The 14,292-nt window shown below is 37.5% G+C and overlaps 2 protein-coding genes across 2 annotated transcripts; both read left to right on the top strand.

The window, feature by feature from the left end:
* The first annotated feature begins 1,544 nt into the window (after positions 1-1,544).
* LOC6558126 lies at positions 1,545-7,364 on the top strand. The gene is made up of 7 exons (XM_001985572.3): positions 1,545-1,619; positions 1,727-1,830; positions 1,884-1,965; positions 2,020-2,781; positions 4,069-4,480; positions 4,547-5,011; positions 6,505-7,364. Exons 1-7 carry the CDS (start codon positions 1,545-1,547, stop codon positions 7,218-7,220), a joined length of 2,616 nt encoding a protein of 871 aa, XP_001985608.1. The 3' UTR covers positions 7,221-7,364.
* A 2,269-nt stretch (positions 7,365-9,633) lies between these two features.
* On the top strand, positions 9,634-13,162 carry LOC6558371. The gene is made up of 5 exons (XM_043215493.1): positions 9,634-9,943; positions 12,348-12,408; positions 12,469-12,546; positions 12,630-12,872; positions 12,936-13,162. Exons 1-5 carry the CDS (start codon positions 9,820-9,822, stop codon positions 13,033-13,035), a joined length of 606 nt encoding a protein of 201 aa, XP_043071428.1. The 5' UTR covers positions 9,634-9,819; the 3' UTR covers positions 13,036-13,162.
* The last annotated feature ends 1,130 nt before the right edge of the window (positions 13,163-14,292 follow it).

Here is a 14,292-nt window from a genome sequence, read left to right as displayed (position 1 = left end):
GAGAATCCCAGCAGAGGCAGTCGAGGCAGAAACTGCTTATCGCATATTAAACGTCAAATACTTATGTATATGTATGTATATATTATGAGAGGGAAAATTGAGCATTATCAGTGTTCTCTCTCAGCAACAGTAAGACTATTATACAGCTGATCTTACGAGGGAGATTACGCGACTGCTGGTGGGCTAAAGATAAAAAAGTGCAAACCGCTATCTAAGGCACACCAAAGATTACATACCCTTGTAGACTGGATTCACAATGCCGACATCTAAATTACTCTATAAACTTAGACCAATTTTTCCTACGAACAATAAATTTGTTTTCCGATGTTGAGTGTTTTTTGTCCAAATGCTAGTCACATACATAACTAGTCAGTTTGATTGGGTTAACTTGCCAATCAAACAGTTCTTGTGCATAAGAACTGATTGTTTCTATGGCAGCTGCTTCATGTAGTCATCCGATCTGGCCGGCCGATCTACAGCCTGCAGAAATAAACAGATATATGCCAAGATTCATCAAGATAACTTTAGTATTGAGGGACCAGTTGGTAAAGAAACCCACATACAGACAGACGTGGCTATTTAGACTCAGATAGTGTTGATCAGCAATATATATAGTCTATACGGGTCATAACAATTTTTACGACAAAATTGCAATACTCGCCACAAGTGTATAGCAACAATCTCGAAAAGCTTATGAAATACCCAGCTGAAATTATAGGATAGTTTTATGATTATATTTTAATCTAATTCTCATGGCAAATACATTTTTCAACGAGATTCAATATAGAAGGCCGTCTGCTACAAAAAGTAGCATAAAGTTCAACGGTTTCAATTGAATCGATATGCATAACAATAACAATATTGAAACATTCCATTAATTTAAAAATTGTATATTAAAAATATTGCTGAAAATATTAAGTACAATGCATTTTTATTTATCAACTATAATTAATTAGAAAAAAAAAAATGTATTAGTTCAAAAAATATACAATAAACATTTATTTATTTTATAAAATTTAAATATACCCCAATATTTTAATAATTTCTCCAAACTAAATGTTTTAGTTTTGTAAAACTCATCAAAAGAACTTATAAATAATTTGTATGTTTTCATTAAACTACATATATTAACTTGTTTTTTTTTTATCAGCTCAATCTTTCATATATGAAAATAATTAAAATTTATTTGTAGTATTCCGAATGTTAAATAAAATATATATTTAATTTACTGTTAAAAATATGTTGTAAATTAAATTATATTTCTGTAAAATATGTACTATAGGTCATTATCAGCAGACAAGTCATGTATTCACATATATTATCTAACAATTGCATATGCAGATTCATTATATTGACGATTATGTTATGCTGGAATTGAAAGTGTTTTTTTTTTTTTTTATTATCCAAGCCCCAACATGAATCATCCGCTTGGCTTGTTGTCCTAGCAACCTAGAGAGACCTAGTGGGCTGTTTGTTCGATAGACACATTTTAGTTGGCTAATGAGTTTTGCAGTTGCAGCTGGAAAGGATTAGAGAAAGTCAAAATGGAAGTGCTGGAGGAAGGGAATTTAATGGACCGCGTGCCCATTTTGCTGCAACGTGATTTGGAATTTTATCAGGTGCCGAATGCCTAATGCGAGATGACCGCAATGCGAAAAGAAGCACTTTGAATAAAAGAAACTCGTTAACACAACAAAATACGCTTCTATTCGCATTCTCTCAACAGACCCATCAGCGTGTCCTGCAGGAGCCCATTTGTCCGGGTGTTGTTGGTGGCAAGCTGGACTTTCCTCGCTATGCTTCGTTTGCATCGATAAAACTAATACGCTGGTAGGCAAGAATGCTCTAAGGTGTTGTTTGTAACCCAGTTGAGTTTCCTTCAGGTGGGAGGATGAATACTTTGCTTCCTATCGTAAGCACTCGGGCCTGTTGCATACCGAAAAGGAGCTTAACGAGGGCGACTTTGTAAGTTAACGAATATGTTTGTGATTTCTTGATCTCTGTCACTATCTGCTGCAGAGCAGCAGTACGGTCAAAACCTCTGATCCGGATAAGTTTGTGAGTTTGGTGACCAAGTCAGCGGATCTGCTCTTGGAGCACGTGCATCGTCTGTCGCAGGAGTCATTGGATCACGCAGATCTCTCGGTACTCACAGCCACCATCGGTGCTGCGGCCCTGGTGAAGAACTCGCTGAGTGTCTACATGCAGGCAGCCACGACAACAATCTGCCCGCCTAAGGGCGATGAGAAGGGTGGTGCCTTGAAGCTCAGCTTCAAGCAGTACTCACAGATGTCGGAGGCATTGGCTGAGCGCCTCCTGGATCTGCATTGCCGTCTACTGCTGTTGTACATCATCCAGGATGCGGACTGCCTGCACTGGGAGGACACTCAGCCCTTTTTCGAATCGGAACGGGGCTCGTACACGGTGCAGATGTGGTGGCACTACATGCGTGGGACCAAAACAGATCTCTGGAACTCGGTGCCTCCGAAGATGGCACAGAAAATCTTCGCTGGCATGCTTAATGAGACACTCAGCGTTCTCACCGTTCGCTACACGCAGATCATCACAAGCGTTGCCAGGTCGCAACTGCATCTCGTGGACATCTGCAACATGCTGCTGTGCATCGCAGAGCTCTTGCCCCACATCTGCGAAAGTGGCGAGGCCTATGTGGGCCTCCAGTTGAGCAACCAGAGCGTCATCGTCCGCGATATCCATGCCAAGTGCAGGGAGCTCTTCTACTGTCTGTTGCTTCGTGGTGCACCATTGGGCGTTCTTTCCAAGGTGGGTAAATCAATTGTTGAATTGCTCATTTACTAGTATTTAAAGTCAATATGAATCCAAATATGAACAAAAAAGTTTTAGGCTGGCTGACAACCAGCGTAACACGAGCCAATTTCATTTATGAATTCACTGAGTAAAGGTGTTGAGAAATTTAACTCGCAGGTGGGGAAATATCTTAAATTAGTTGCATACAAATTTTTATTCTTATTAATTGTAACGATTTTTTGTTTATAAAAATCAACTTATTAATTCACATCATTGGTCATTTATACATGGCATTTATATATTTATATCAGGTTGGTGTCAAAATTCATTTCCAAGATTTATGTGAGAAATGAACAGGTATTTAACTTATCTTTTTGACTAATATTACCTTACATAGTCTTAAAATTCTTTATCAAAGATTCATGTGAGGAATTATTAGGAGATCGGCTTTAGGATTTTGGATATGGATATCCATAATTCCAAAAAGGCGGAAAAGTATCTATGAAAATGGGGAAAGAATCCATGAAACTTATAATTTTCTTCGATAGTACTTAAAGTGATTTTGAAAGCTGTGTGTCTTTCAGTGACTTGGATATATCAACACAATGGCTGTGCTATACTCAGAAAAAATCTGAATTTAAATAAATAAACCAAGAATAACTTCCCATATTAATCAGAAGGTATAGTTTTTAAGTAAAATGTTCTATGTTTTTAAGAAAACGTTTCTACTCAATTTCCTGTCGCGATTTTTTATTTGTGTTGGACAGAATTTGTACGTAACTACCTTAAATTATTATTCAACATAAGTATATATTCCACATATCCCACACAAACAAACATTTTAGATAGTTTATAAATTAATTTAACTTAATTTATATATTATTTTGAGATTCCAACTGCCCTTCGGTCGTTCTTTGAGTGACTTCCTCACTGAGTCAACAGCTAAACTCGAACACTGAACCTGAGACAACAAATTTGATTACTTTGCTCCAAAAAGGATTTTTTTTTTTTTTTTAAATATGGGTTTGCATTTATACTTTGTAGAAATATATTTCTTAATAAAAGAAAATATTTCTGAAAAATAACCTTACTAATTTTTAGAAATTTCATAATTTAAATATTTATTTATTAAAAAAAAAAAAAAAGAAAATCTTTCTGGTTTTCAGGCGATTTTTTAAATTGTGGTGTGATTTTTTTTTTTAAATTTGTAAAATAAATGTCTTTATCTCCAGGCCAAAATTAATTCAGTGCTAGGGATGCAATGAACTATCTCCTTTTTTGATTAACAATTCGATTTTACAGGTCTTTCGCAAAGGTCTGGATAACATGGAAATGTTTAGTTCGCGTCATGGTCTGCCCAGCGCTTGGATTATATTTGCGCTGCCCCGATACTTTCCCAAGGAGCAGTCCTGCCAGTGGGTAACTGAGTTTGCAGATCTAACCACAAACACAGCCATCTCATTGGATTTGCGCGTGCTGCTGGCCTTTCCCGAAGCGCATTGGTCGTATCTGCTGAAGATTCTGTTGATGAGAGATGCCTATCTGACTGGCATTATAATGCGTCATCTGATGCAACATTTGCCCTCGTCGGAGAACTTTAAGAATGTGGCGAAACATTCGTTTACTAGTGCGGAGGGTGCCCCCTTGAAATGCGAGGCATTTCTATGTCGGGGCGAGTGCTTTAATGTCACCGACTCGATTGCGGCAGACATAGGCGAGTCTATCATATTTATGCTCTGAAACAAATAATCAAAATCATTATGAAAACATTGACTAATAGATCCCGTTGGGCAGTCGAATTATCAGATTGTTTTATCTCTCACCTATCTGATTGTGGCCGTGGGCAAGGCTGTCGATATCAAGTCTTGCCTGATTAAGACCCTGGAAGAGCATGCTGTGAGCGGCTGGAGCGATTGCTTGGACAAGCGCCAGGTGTGGAATCAGAAGCGCACCCCTTGGCTGGAAGCCATAATGCATTTCGTGTACCCAGTGCTCGACTGTGTCGTCGAGATGCTCATCAATGCCGTGGAGAATGGCGCCAGCATGTATCAGGCCATGTCCTTAGCTTTGACTTGTGTCTCAGAGATTTGGGATTGCATGCCAGAGGGCTTGTACAAGATTACAGCTCTACTACAGGACATAATACCTGTTTCGACACGTCCGCTGGGTGACTCTGTGCTGCTCCAAGTGGTTTTCGCCGCTCTCTACACAGAACTCATTAAAACGGCTGAACTGCAGGAACAGGGTAAGCTTCGGAATAAGTTATATACTCTATACTAAAAAAAATCAACAAGAATTTTACTACTTTTGACGCCGAAATGCAATGTGGTGTCTTTCTAAAAACTAGGCTTTATCTTATATACATAAATATTTTTTTAAAAATGTCTTTATTGTGTACACGCAGATCTATCACATTAGGATTTTTATAAATTTTATACTTTTATTAAACATTACTATTTTAAGATTTCACATATACAAACATGTTGGATATTTAATAAATTCATCCAATTTAATTTGAAAAAAAAGTACCTTTAGGGTTACTTTATTATTTCCATATTTTAATTATTGTTACTTTAGGGTGTTTTGCTAAAATTCCACCATTTTTTTTCTTTCTGAGTTTACATATAAAGGCATTTCCATAGATATGGTCCAATGAAAATACAGTCAAATTCTTTAATTTTAACTAAAATATGTTCAAAAATATGAAATCACTTATTATAGCTTCTGTACCAGATTTAAACAGGACTTGGTTCGCTGAAGTAACTACTTTGTTTATGTCTCTCTTAGCAATTTAATGGGCATTTATACATTATAGAGCTTTCAATATGCTTATTTTATTAGCTTAAGCGTAATTTTAAACTAAAGAAAGTTTATTGACTCTACCAGATAGAATCAACTTTTTCGCAAAACGAAAGCGCGATGAAATTGTGCTTTTAATATATCGAGAGTATGGAAAAAATACAAGGATGTCTGAATAAGTTCTGTAAATTGTTGTAAAATTGTATTAGCATTAGACAAGTTGTCAAGGGAAGAAACCAGCAGCTAAACAGATTTTGCATAATTATTGATTAATCTCACCAATCTACGAGTATAATTGTGTTTACCTCGTTTTGCTTAAGAGCTGCAGAGCTCAAGAAATCATCCAAAAACGTCTCAAAAGTCAATTTTGATGGGACCGCTTTGTAAAATGATGAAATGCATCTGAAGCAATACTGTTTATAAATTCCAAAATCTCAAGATTGTTTAAGATTCATAATTAGTTTGGGTGCACAAATATAACCCTTTTTTTAGCAAGTCTGTACCTGACCCTTCTGCAACTTTCTTATATCCCAAATCTTGTTGTTGGCTTCCAGTTTTAGCCTATTTTAGAATATAGTTTTACATTTAAATGAATTTGAATGAACTCCTTCCCAACTAATTTTGATCTCTGCCACGTCCCTTTAGAAACTTTGAGTATATACTTAGAATCAGCGTTAAACAATCTGTCTATAGTCTTAAACCTTCATTCACTCAATTAAGAAGGTAGATGACTGAGAACCTTTATTATTTAAACTACATTTCGTCTGTTATGTCTGATTGCAACAATCTCAGTCGTTCGCATTACTTTTAATGACTTTGGGAGAGCTTATTTTTTATTTATGTTGCATCACATACTTGGAATAAAAGCTCTAACGCTAAGTTGTATTCAAATATTTATTAAGTTTCTTCTTCTTTATATTTTCAAAATGTACTTTTTAGCTAAAAACGAGGAGAAGGCTGCCATTTGCTATTCGTTGTCAGAGGCGATTTGCTCCGTAGACGAGGACGATAAGCACACGGACCAAATCGAACTGTTTCTCAAACAGGCCAAGGAGAGCATCAACCTGGACACGGATTTCAGCAACAGCTGTGGACGTGGCGCTGGCGGCATGAGCGCCGTGAGCACAGTCAAAATGGATGACCTGGCGATGACGAATGCCGAATCGGAGCGTTTGAGTCACAGTCCACCGGCCAATTATGCCATGGAGCTGGATGTGGGCATTGCTGATTACATAGCCGAGGTGCTGGCCAGCGATGTGCTGACCACAAACATTGGCAAACAGGCGCTGAAGGTGATCTATAATTATCTAAAATTCAACAAGGATTGGCTGCTGGAGCAGCTGGGCACTGGTGATAACGAGCCCAGTCCGTTTCAGGGCGTACTGGGCCAAAACATCAAGGAAGGCAAGACTTCCGTGCTGAAGTCCATGTTCTTTATTGGCAACACGCCCTTCGATCAGTTACTAACTGGCTCGCTAAAGATCGACTACGTTAGCTGGCTACAAGTGCCGCTTTCCTTGAATCCGGAGCGGACTTGGCTGCATCTGATGCGTCGCTGCGATTTTCAGGAGGATGCCAAGCTGTCACTGCCGGAGGTCGCCATGGTGGCTGGCATTAGCAAGATAATGAGACGGCGAAAAGACTACGCCAAGTGAGGTGGCCTCAGGGCAGAAGCCAGAAGCATCATTAGTATTGCGCATACGCCGCGATGTACCCGTAAAGATGCCATTAATGGCGCATAATGCAAACAACGCTCTAGCTCCTTAGTTAAAATGCAAAAAAATGTTGGCAAACCAGAAGCAGGCCAAAGAAATATTTGCTCCTCAGCTACTCCTGTGTTTAATATATGTGAGGGTGGGAATGAGCAGGGGGATAGATAGTCCTAGGGATGATGGCCTCTTCACAGTCGAACATGTTTTTGTCCACACCCAGCGAAGATAGCGCAATTGTCAACTTCTCCGCGAGGAGCAGCTCCCCTCATGCTGGCCACGCAAAGCGCCAGTTATGAAAATTACTGAAACGACGCCAACAAACATACAAAGTGATGTCGCAAGAGCAAGGGGCAGTGCTGAAGGGCCGGGGTAAAACACACCAGCAGAAGAAGCAGCAACAGCAACAGCAACACACAACGCAACGTGACAAATAAAAGCGAATCAGCAAAGGAATTTGGATTCGGCATTGAAGACTTTGAGCAAGCGCCTCCTCTGAATGCCTGCTGCCTGAAGTCAGTAAGTAAGGCAGAAATACTTGGCTACTTGGGCCAATATTATAACAGAACTTAACTTAGCTAACAGTGAGATGAGAAAGATATCTGTTTTCGCGAACTTATTTGGGTGGCTTCTTGTATTGCAACTTATGAGGCTGGAGCTCTTCCATCATTCCTGATTTTTCCACGAATTTTAAGAATTTCTTACAGCTTAAAGGTTTGTATGTCTTCGGAGCTTTGGACATGTTTCCCTGGGATACTTCATCGTATTCTTGCAAGACTTTAAGTTAACTGAATGCTCTTGTAAAAACATTCAGTATTCAAGGTACTCCCCTATCCAAAAAAAAAAGGCAAATGCGATATATATTTGTACCCTAATTTTAAAAGTAAGATTTAGTTGATATCGTAGAGGCTTTAAAATAATTTAATATATAAGTTGAATTTATTGCTATTCGGACGTAACCGACTGCTAAATACGCTGATAAAAGTGTAATACATTTTTCTTAACATTTTTCTGGATTTATCTCAAAACTTGCATGAGATAATAATTAATAATAAGACTTAAAAAGTCAAGGTTTTTTTAACTTATCAGCAAACCAATAACTTTGCCTTAAAGATATTTACGAATCTATAGGTGCCATCAATTTTGGGGACGGGATTAAGTCATTTATATGGAAAACATTTTATTCTACAATGATATCCGGGCCGAAGTCCCAAGTGAGGAATGTTGTTAAGCTCATAGCGTATTCTGATCCAGCATCTAACAAAACTAAAAGAGCAATCTGTCGGATTCCTATATAAGTTCAGGTGTTAGGAGTATTTAATCTTCGATTAGCTTAAGATATATATTCTTTCTTGCTATGCTCATCTAAAAAAAATTATATTTGGAAGGTGTTATAAAATAACAATCCAAAATTTAACATATTTCTTCTCTACTTGTATATATTCCGAGCTTTAAGTCCAAACACACATCGATAACTGTAGAATGTGTATCGTGCATCCAAAAGCTCTTTATTACAATTGTGGAAGCACAAGTGTTTTTTGGTCGGTACTATTCTGGATTCAATAGCTTGGAAAAATATTTGACTGACCAGGCAGTTCGACAAGCGCAACTGCTTTAAGTTTTCTAACATGATAAGTTTCCGTGATACTTGTAATAAACATTAGATTTATATATGTAGTTTACTCATGGCACAACTTGGTGCTGAATCAATTGAATTGAATTGAATGAAATAAAAAGTAGGGCATTTAGTTGGCATGTTGGCTGCTTTCTTGCCGCAAACTCAAGCAGCCTGTGTGGCGACTGAGGACGATTGTTCCATTCATTCACTTGGCGCTGGCAGCAGCGTGCGGACGTTGTTTAGGGCACTCTGACTCTGCTCCGGCTCGGTTTCGGTTTCGCTTCGGTTCGGCTTTTGGCTCTAAAGTCAAGTGCCAAGTGGCACCTGCACAAACTTAGCGGACATTTTAAAAAACTCAACTGAGTTGTTGACGTTTTGCGTGTGGTGAGGTGCGGTGCGGTGCCGGCTGGGGTTTAGAGGGAGGTGCTGAATGCTGCATGCTAACGGTAATTTGCAGCCATTAGTTGCCGCACACACAACCACACACAATATATTTATATACATACAGTGGCACGGTGATTAAATGCTGCGTTAGAAAGGAAAGCGAATTATACGTTTGAAACGCAGAAAGTGTCGGCCGAATTACGCATACGCAGCGTATGCTGTTCTCCATTTGATGCTGAAACTTAAACGCGTAACGAGCTGTTTATTGTTTATTTTTTGGTTATTGTTGTTGATGTTGTTGTGAGTGTCGCTATCCTTGGCAGTCGTCGGAGACTTGCTTGCCAAGAAACTGGATACGTTGCCGTAAAAGTTCATTTGATTTATATTCAATGCACAACACAATGTGTCTTCTGAGCTAAGCTCTGCTGGTCTTCCAGTATTAGCTGATGTATTAACGTATCCGCTGCGAACCGCTGCCAATTGGCTATGGATATGTGCAACTGACACGAGCCAAAATACAGTGATACATAATAATTGTGAACCATGAGTCAACCACATCAACAACATGAGCACTTGCAACGACTTCGCCGACGTTGCCGCCAGCCAGTCGACCCATGCGAGTGTTTACGTCCTGTGATAAGGGCTTTTGGTCTGCTGACTTCATTCGGTAAGCACAAATAATCACACACCCTCACACACCCGCACACACACAAGCACACACGCGCACCCCATAATAGGAGGCGAGTCAAGTGGAAGAAAATGAGCTGCAAGTATAGCAGGTGACAGATACTAAGTATGAGGCAAGAATAGGGGTTAACAGTGAATGGTTAATATTTCCTGTTGAAAAACAGTTTTTGGTTAGATAGATATGATAGTTCATAATTTAAATCTGTCTTAATTTGAACATAGCTTTAGGCATTATTAATATCCCAATTCGCTTTTTAAGTTAAGTTAACTATAGCTTAAGTCTTTTCATCATTATTTGAAAATTTATTTAATGAAATTATTTATAAATATATACAAAGAGAAGGCAAGTTGTTTATAAGAGTCAAACAAATTTAAATTAGAATGCATTGGTTATGTGTTACAAAAACGTTTATAGTAAAAAGATTTGCATTTTTTTACATAAATTTCAAATAGTAATTGCTTAACTTTTCTCTTTGTTTGTGATTTGTTGTTAATTTATAAATAAATCTAGTAATATTATCTGAAACAGCGGCATCTTTTAATAGATAACAAAACATTATTTGTCAACTTGCCAAACAATTTATTTACTTATTTTTTATTGAATTATATACACAATTAATAATAATATACACAATAATATACAATTGAAATATAGTGTATTATATATAGAACATTAATGATAGCTGATGACGTTTCTTTTTGTGATTTGGATTTATTCCGTATTTAAAATCACTTTAAAAACTTTGTAAAATCTATGCATATGCTGGAAATATTAAATTTAGCTTTACCTTTTATCTTGCCATGATTCCCATGAGCACCATCTGTGTCCGAGACCCTCTGTCCCACTTGATGCACTTGATAGCAACGCTCAATAATGCAACAGTCATCAAGTGTGCATGACCAGCACCAACTGGGACTTATGATAAATGGTCGACACTTAAGTCCGCAGTGGCAGCTAAAACTTGGGTCAAGTTCAAAATGATTTGCCAACAATATTGTTTTGGTTTATATCCCATCTGGGTCTGCATTATGTATGCAGGGCGCACAACAAAGAACTCACAGTTCATAAACCTCAACGCTGCGTGATGTTCAAAAATCTGATAAAAATAAAAATGCTCTCAGGGCCATTAACGAGGCATTGGCCCTTTTACTTTGCAGCTGGCATATCCTGAACTTGCAATTCCCTGCCAACTGCAGCTCTTTTTCTCTTCTTGCCCCCTATACAATGATTGTTGTTGTTAGCTCTCTGGCGCCATTCGTTTACTGGAAGCCACCAAAACATGGCGACGACAGAAAAAAAAAATACTACGAAAAATAGTTCTGCTGGGTATTCCCCAACTTCAATTCCAACACCCCCCTAATCGTATAGAGAGCAGCGCATAATTTTTGCCTGGTTTTTATTTGATTTCTGGGGGACGCACGTTTCATCGACTTTTTTTTTCGTTATAGTTGGAGGTCTCCGAGCGTTTAATGTAATTGGTTCGGATTTAGTTTTGGTTTATGTTGCGGATTTTTGCCCAAGCTCATTTGCCTCTTATCTGCAGTCTAATCGAATTTGTTTTCCCGGCGCATACAATAACAACTTAATTAGATTGAATTTTGAATAGATTTTCGCTTCTCTCAATTTGGTTCTTGTTTCTGGTTTTTTTTGTTATCGTAGCCATATTTTACACATTGAAATTAGGCGCTTATGGGCATATGTATATATATACATATATATATATATATATATACATATATATATATATTCATCTGTATATATATATATATATATATATATACAGATGAATATAAATATATATATGTGGGCTGTAAGGGAAGTATTGGATGTTGGCAAGGCTTAAAAATGTAATATAATTTTTAACATCGATGTAAAAGTTATCTTAATTAAACTTGGCATATATTCGACAATCTTTGCTGCAGGTTTTTAAATACAATCGATTCGAAATACTAATAAAAAGAACTCCCATATTTACAATTGGATGACTTTTTAAATAAATTCCGAAATTTAGATGAGCCAAGCTAAGTGCAAGGAAGTGTATTTAAGATAGTTGTTCTGTTTATTGTTTTTTTTTTTGTTTTGTAATTTTGTTTTCCTGCCATCATCCTGTTTGTTTCTTTCTTTGATTTTTTGTTAGCTGTCCTATAGTTGCAAACAATTCAAGCCACCCTCGCACATTAAGCTTTGTCCCATCAATGTGGTGATTTAGCATATTTTATTGCCCTTGCTGGCTCAACGAAAAACACCAAAGAAATGTTATTTGAGTAGACACAATTATATTGTTTTATACGCATATTCTTGAACACGAAATGCCCATAACACATCCTGGCCCCAACTTCTTGAGCATCCAATAGCCAATTTGTGGTCATCTTTCATCTTTCAGTTATCTGCGGGGTGGGCGTTGATGTCTACATGCACGGCTATCCGGCTGGTCTCTTTATACTGTAAGCTGTGCTACACAATTTCTCCAGTCGTGGATCGGTTCAATTTTAATGCTTGGCCAGTTTTTCAGCTTTCCTGGTGCTGTTCATTGAGTTAAAATGGCTGATAACCATATTTCTGCAGCTTCAATACTACGGCGAGTAAGTTGCTCAACCAAATAGAAAAAGGTCATTGAATTTAATGTGCTTATTTACTTTTTAATTTGTTGCGATAATTACGACAGATCCTCCTGTTTGGGTTGTTGGCGTCTGACCACGTTGCTCGGTGGCTGGCGACCGGCGCCCATATATGTCGCCATGGGCGTGGCTCTGATACTGTATCCGCATAATCTCTGGCTGAGCTATGTGGCTGGCATGTTTCTACTGCTACTGGCGCTGTTCCGTCTATGCACGCTGCTCAGATTCGGTGGAGGAGGAGCCGGTCACTTCAAGGACGAGGGTCTGCTGCCACAATGCGATTTTGAGAAGTGACGCCCATGCCACATGCAACTAATTTGCCTACAATTAAAATATTTCTGTTTTTATTACAGAGTTTCCAGTTTTGTGGACAGCGTCGAGGATGACTTCGCCGAGGTCGGCGCCTCGCAGCAGGACGACGAGGAGCCGACTATAGACGATGATGCTTGCTAATAGTTAAATATATTTTATATTTTCCACGAGCTATAAATTTAGCTTACTGCCTTTTGCTACTTTGTTACATTGACTTTTACAGTAAATTTGCTGCCGGCAGTCAAGGACGTAATAAACGTTTCATGAAGGGGGAAATTATATTCTTTTCATACATTTTAATCTAAGCAACGTTTCATACATTGTAATAAAATAATTGAAAAGATTCATACATTGTAATAAAATAATTGAAAAGATTCACTGCTCAGCTGATGTGAATTCGTTATCCTTCCGAGACGACTTTCTCTTAAGCAATAAATACGAGTGTTATTATGCTTTCATGTATTTGGCAAAAAGATTCAATATTCAAAAATGATTTAATTTGCTTATTAAGCTAAGGCATTATCTGTCAAAGTCCGTTTGACAGGTCGATGATTGTTGTTTCTTTCTAAAACTATCAAAATTCGCTGTCATATGATAAAGGCTATACACAAAATTTATTCAAACGCCACATTTGAATTTGAGTCTTTTTTATTTCAATTACCTGCAGATGTAGTTTGAAGCTAAATTGTACAAGACTTCAATGCTCGACATATCATTGAGCTTTAGCAAGGGTACAGTGCTGTAGATTTCAATGCAAATAACGCGCATGTCTAATCTGACTAGGTGGCAACGCTCAAACAGATGAACAAGATGGCGGATTGTTGAGAATATCTCATTGTCAAAATTCAAGTTGTCCTTCTGATAGCTGTTTAGATTCCAATTGTTTCTGTCAGCAAAAGTAAAACTCAAATTGTATAAGGAAAATGATTTATTTTATAATTTCTTCAGTTTCAAAATTTAGCATGCAAATATTGTTGTCCGTTTGTATCCGTTTGCCCCGCAGCAAAAACAATCTTTAACATTCTCTACCAGAAGGTTGTGACCTACGAAACCTTCTAGGCAAATCTCATAAGCATTTACACATGCATAACAAATATTCTTGATTGTTGTTTTTATATTCACGCTTCAGTCTAATAATCAATGGGGGATTTGCTGGGGGCGTTCAAAGTATTCACTATTTCTGTGAAATATTTCTCATAGTTTGTATAAATTGTTTGTAACTTTTAAAGTTAGCTTTTATTTGGTTGGTATCTTTACATGTTTGCTATGCAATAAACATATATAACATAATTTATTTTATTTTTGGTTGTTTAACTTTAACGTAGTTTTCGCATTGAAAACATTTTGAGGTAGTTGCGTTTTGCATTCGTTACTTTAATTTTTAAAAATTAATTATTA

The sequence above is a fragment of the Drosophila grimshawi genome, unplaced genomic scaffold (genome assembly GCF_018153295.1).
Source record: "Drosophila grimshawi isolate 15287-2541.00 unplaced genomic scaffold, ASM1815329v1 contig_44, whole genome shotgun sequence".
Classification (NCBI taxonomy): Eukaryota; Metazoa; Arthropoda; class Insecta; order Diptera; family Drosophilidae; genus Drosophila; species Drosophila grimshawi.
The sequence above is the reverse complement of the archived record's forward strand: the minus strand, read 5'-3'. Positions and strand labels throughout refer to the sequence as shown.

Excerpts from the sequence above, each read along its gene's own strand:
- LOC6558126 (XM_001985572.3), top strand. The coding sequence starts at position 1,545 with ATGGAAGTGCTGGAGGAAGGGAATTTAATGGACCGCGTGCCCATTTTG. Across the intron at positions 1,831-1,883 it reads TCGATAAAACTAATACGCTG|GTGGGAGGATGAATACTTTG; the intron begins GTAGGCAAGAAT and ends AGTTTCCTTCAG. Across the intron at positions 5,012-6,504 it reads GGCTGAACTGCAGGAACAGG|CTAAAAACGAGGAGAAGGCT; the intron begins GTAAGCTTCGGA and ends TGTACTTTTTAG.
- LOC6558371 (XM_043215493.1), top strand. The coding sequence starts at position 9,820 with ATGAGTCAACCACATCAACAACATGAGCACTTGCAACGACTTCGCCGA. Across the intron at positions 9,944-12,347 it reads TGGTCTGCTGACTTCATTCG|TTATCTGCGGGGTGGGCGTT; the intron begins GTAAGCACAAAT and ends TTCATCTTTCAG. Across the intron at positions 12,547-12,629 it reads CAGCTTCAATACTACGGCGA|ATCCTCCTGTTTGGGTTGTT; the intron begins GTAAGTTGCTCA and ends TAATTACGACAG.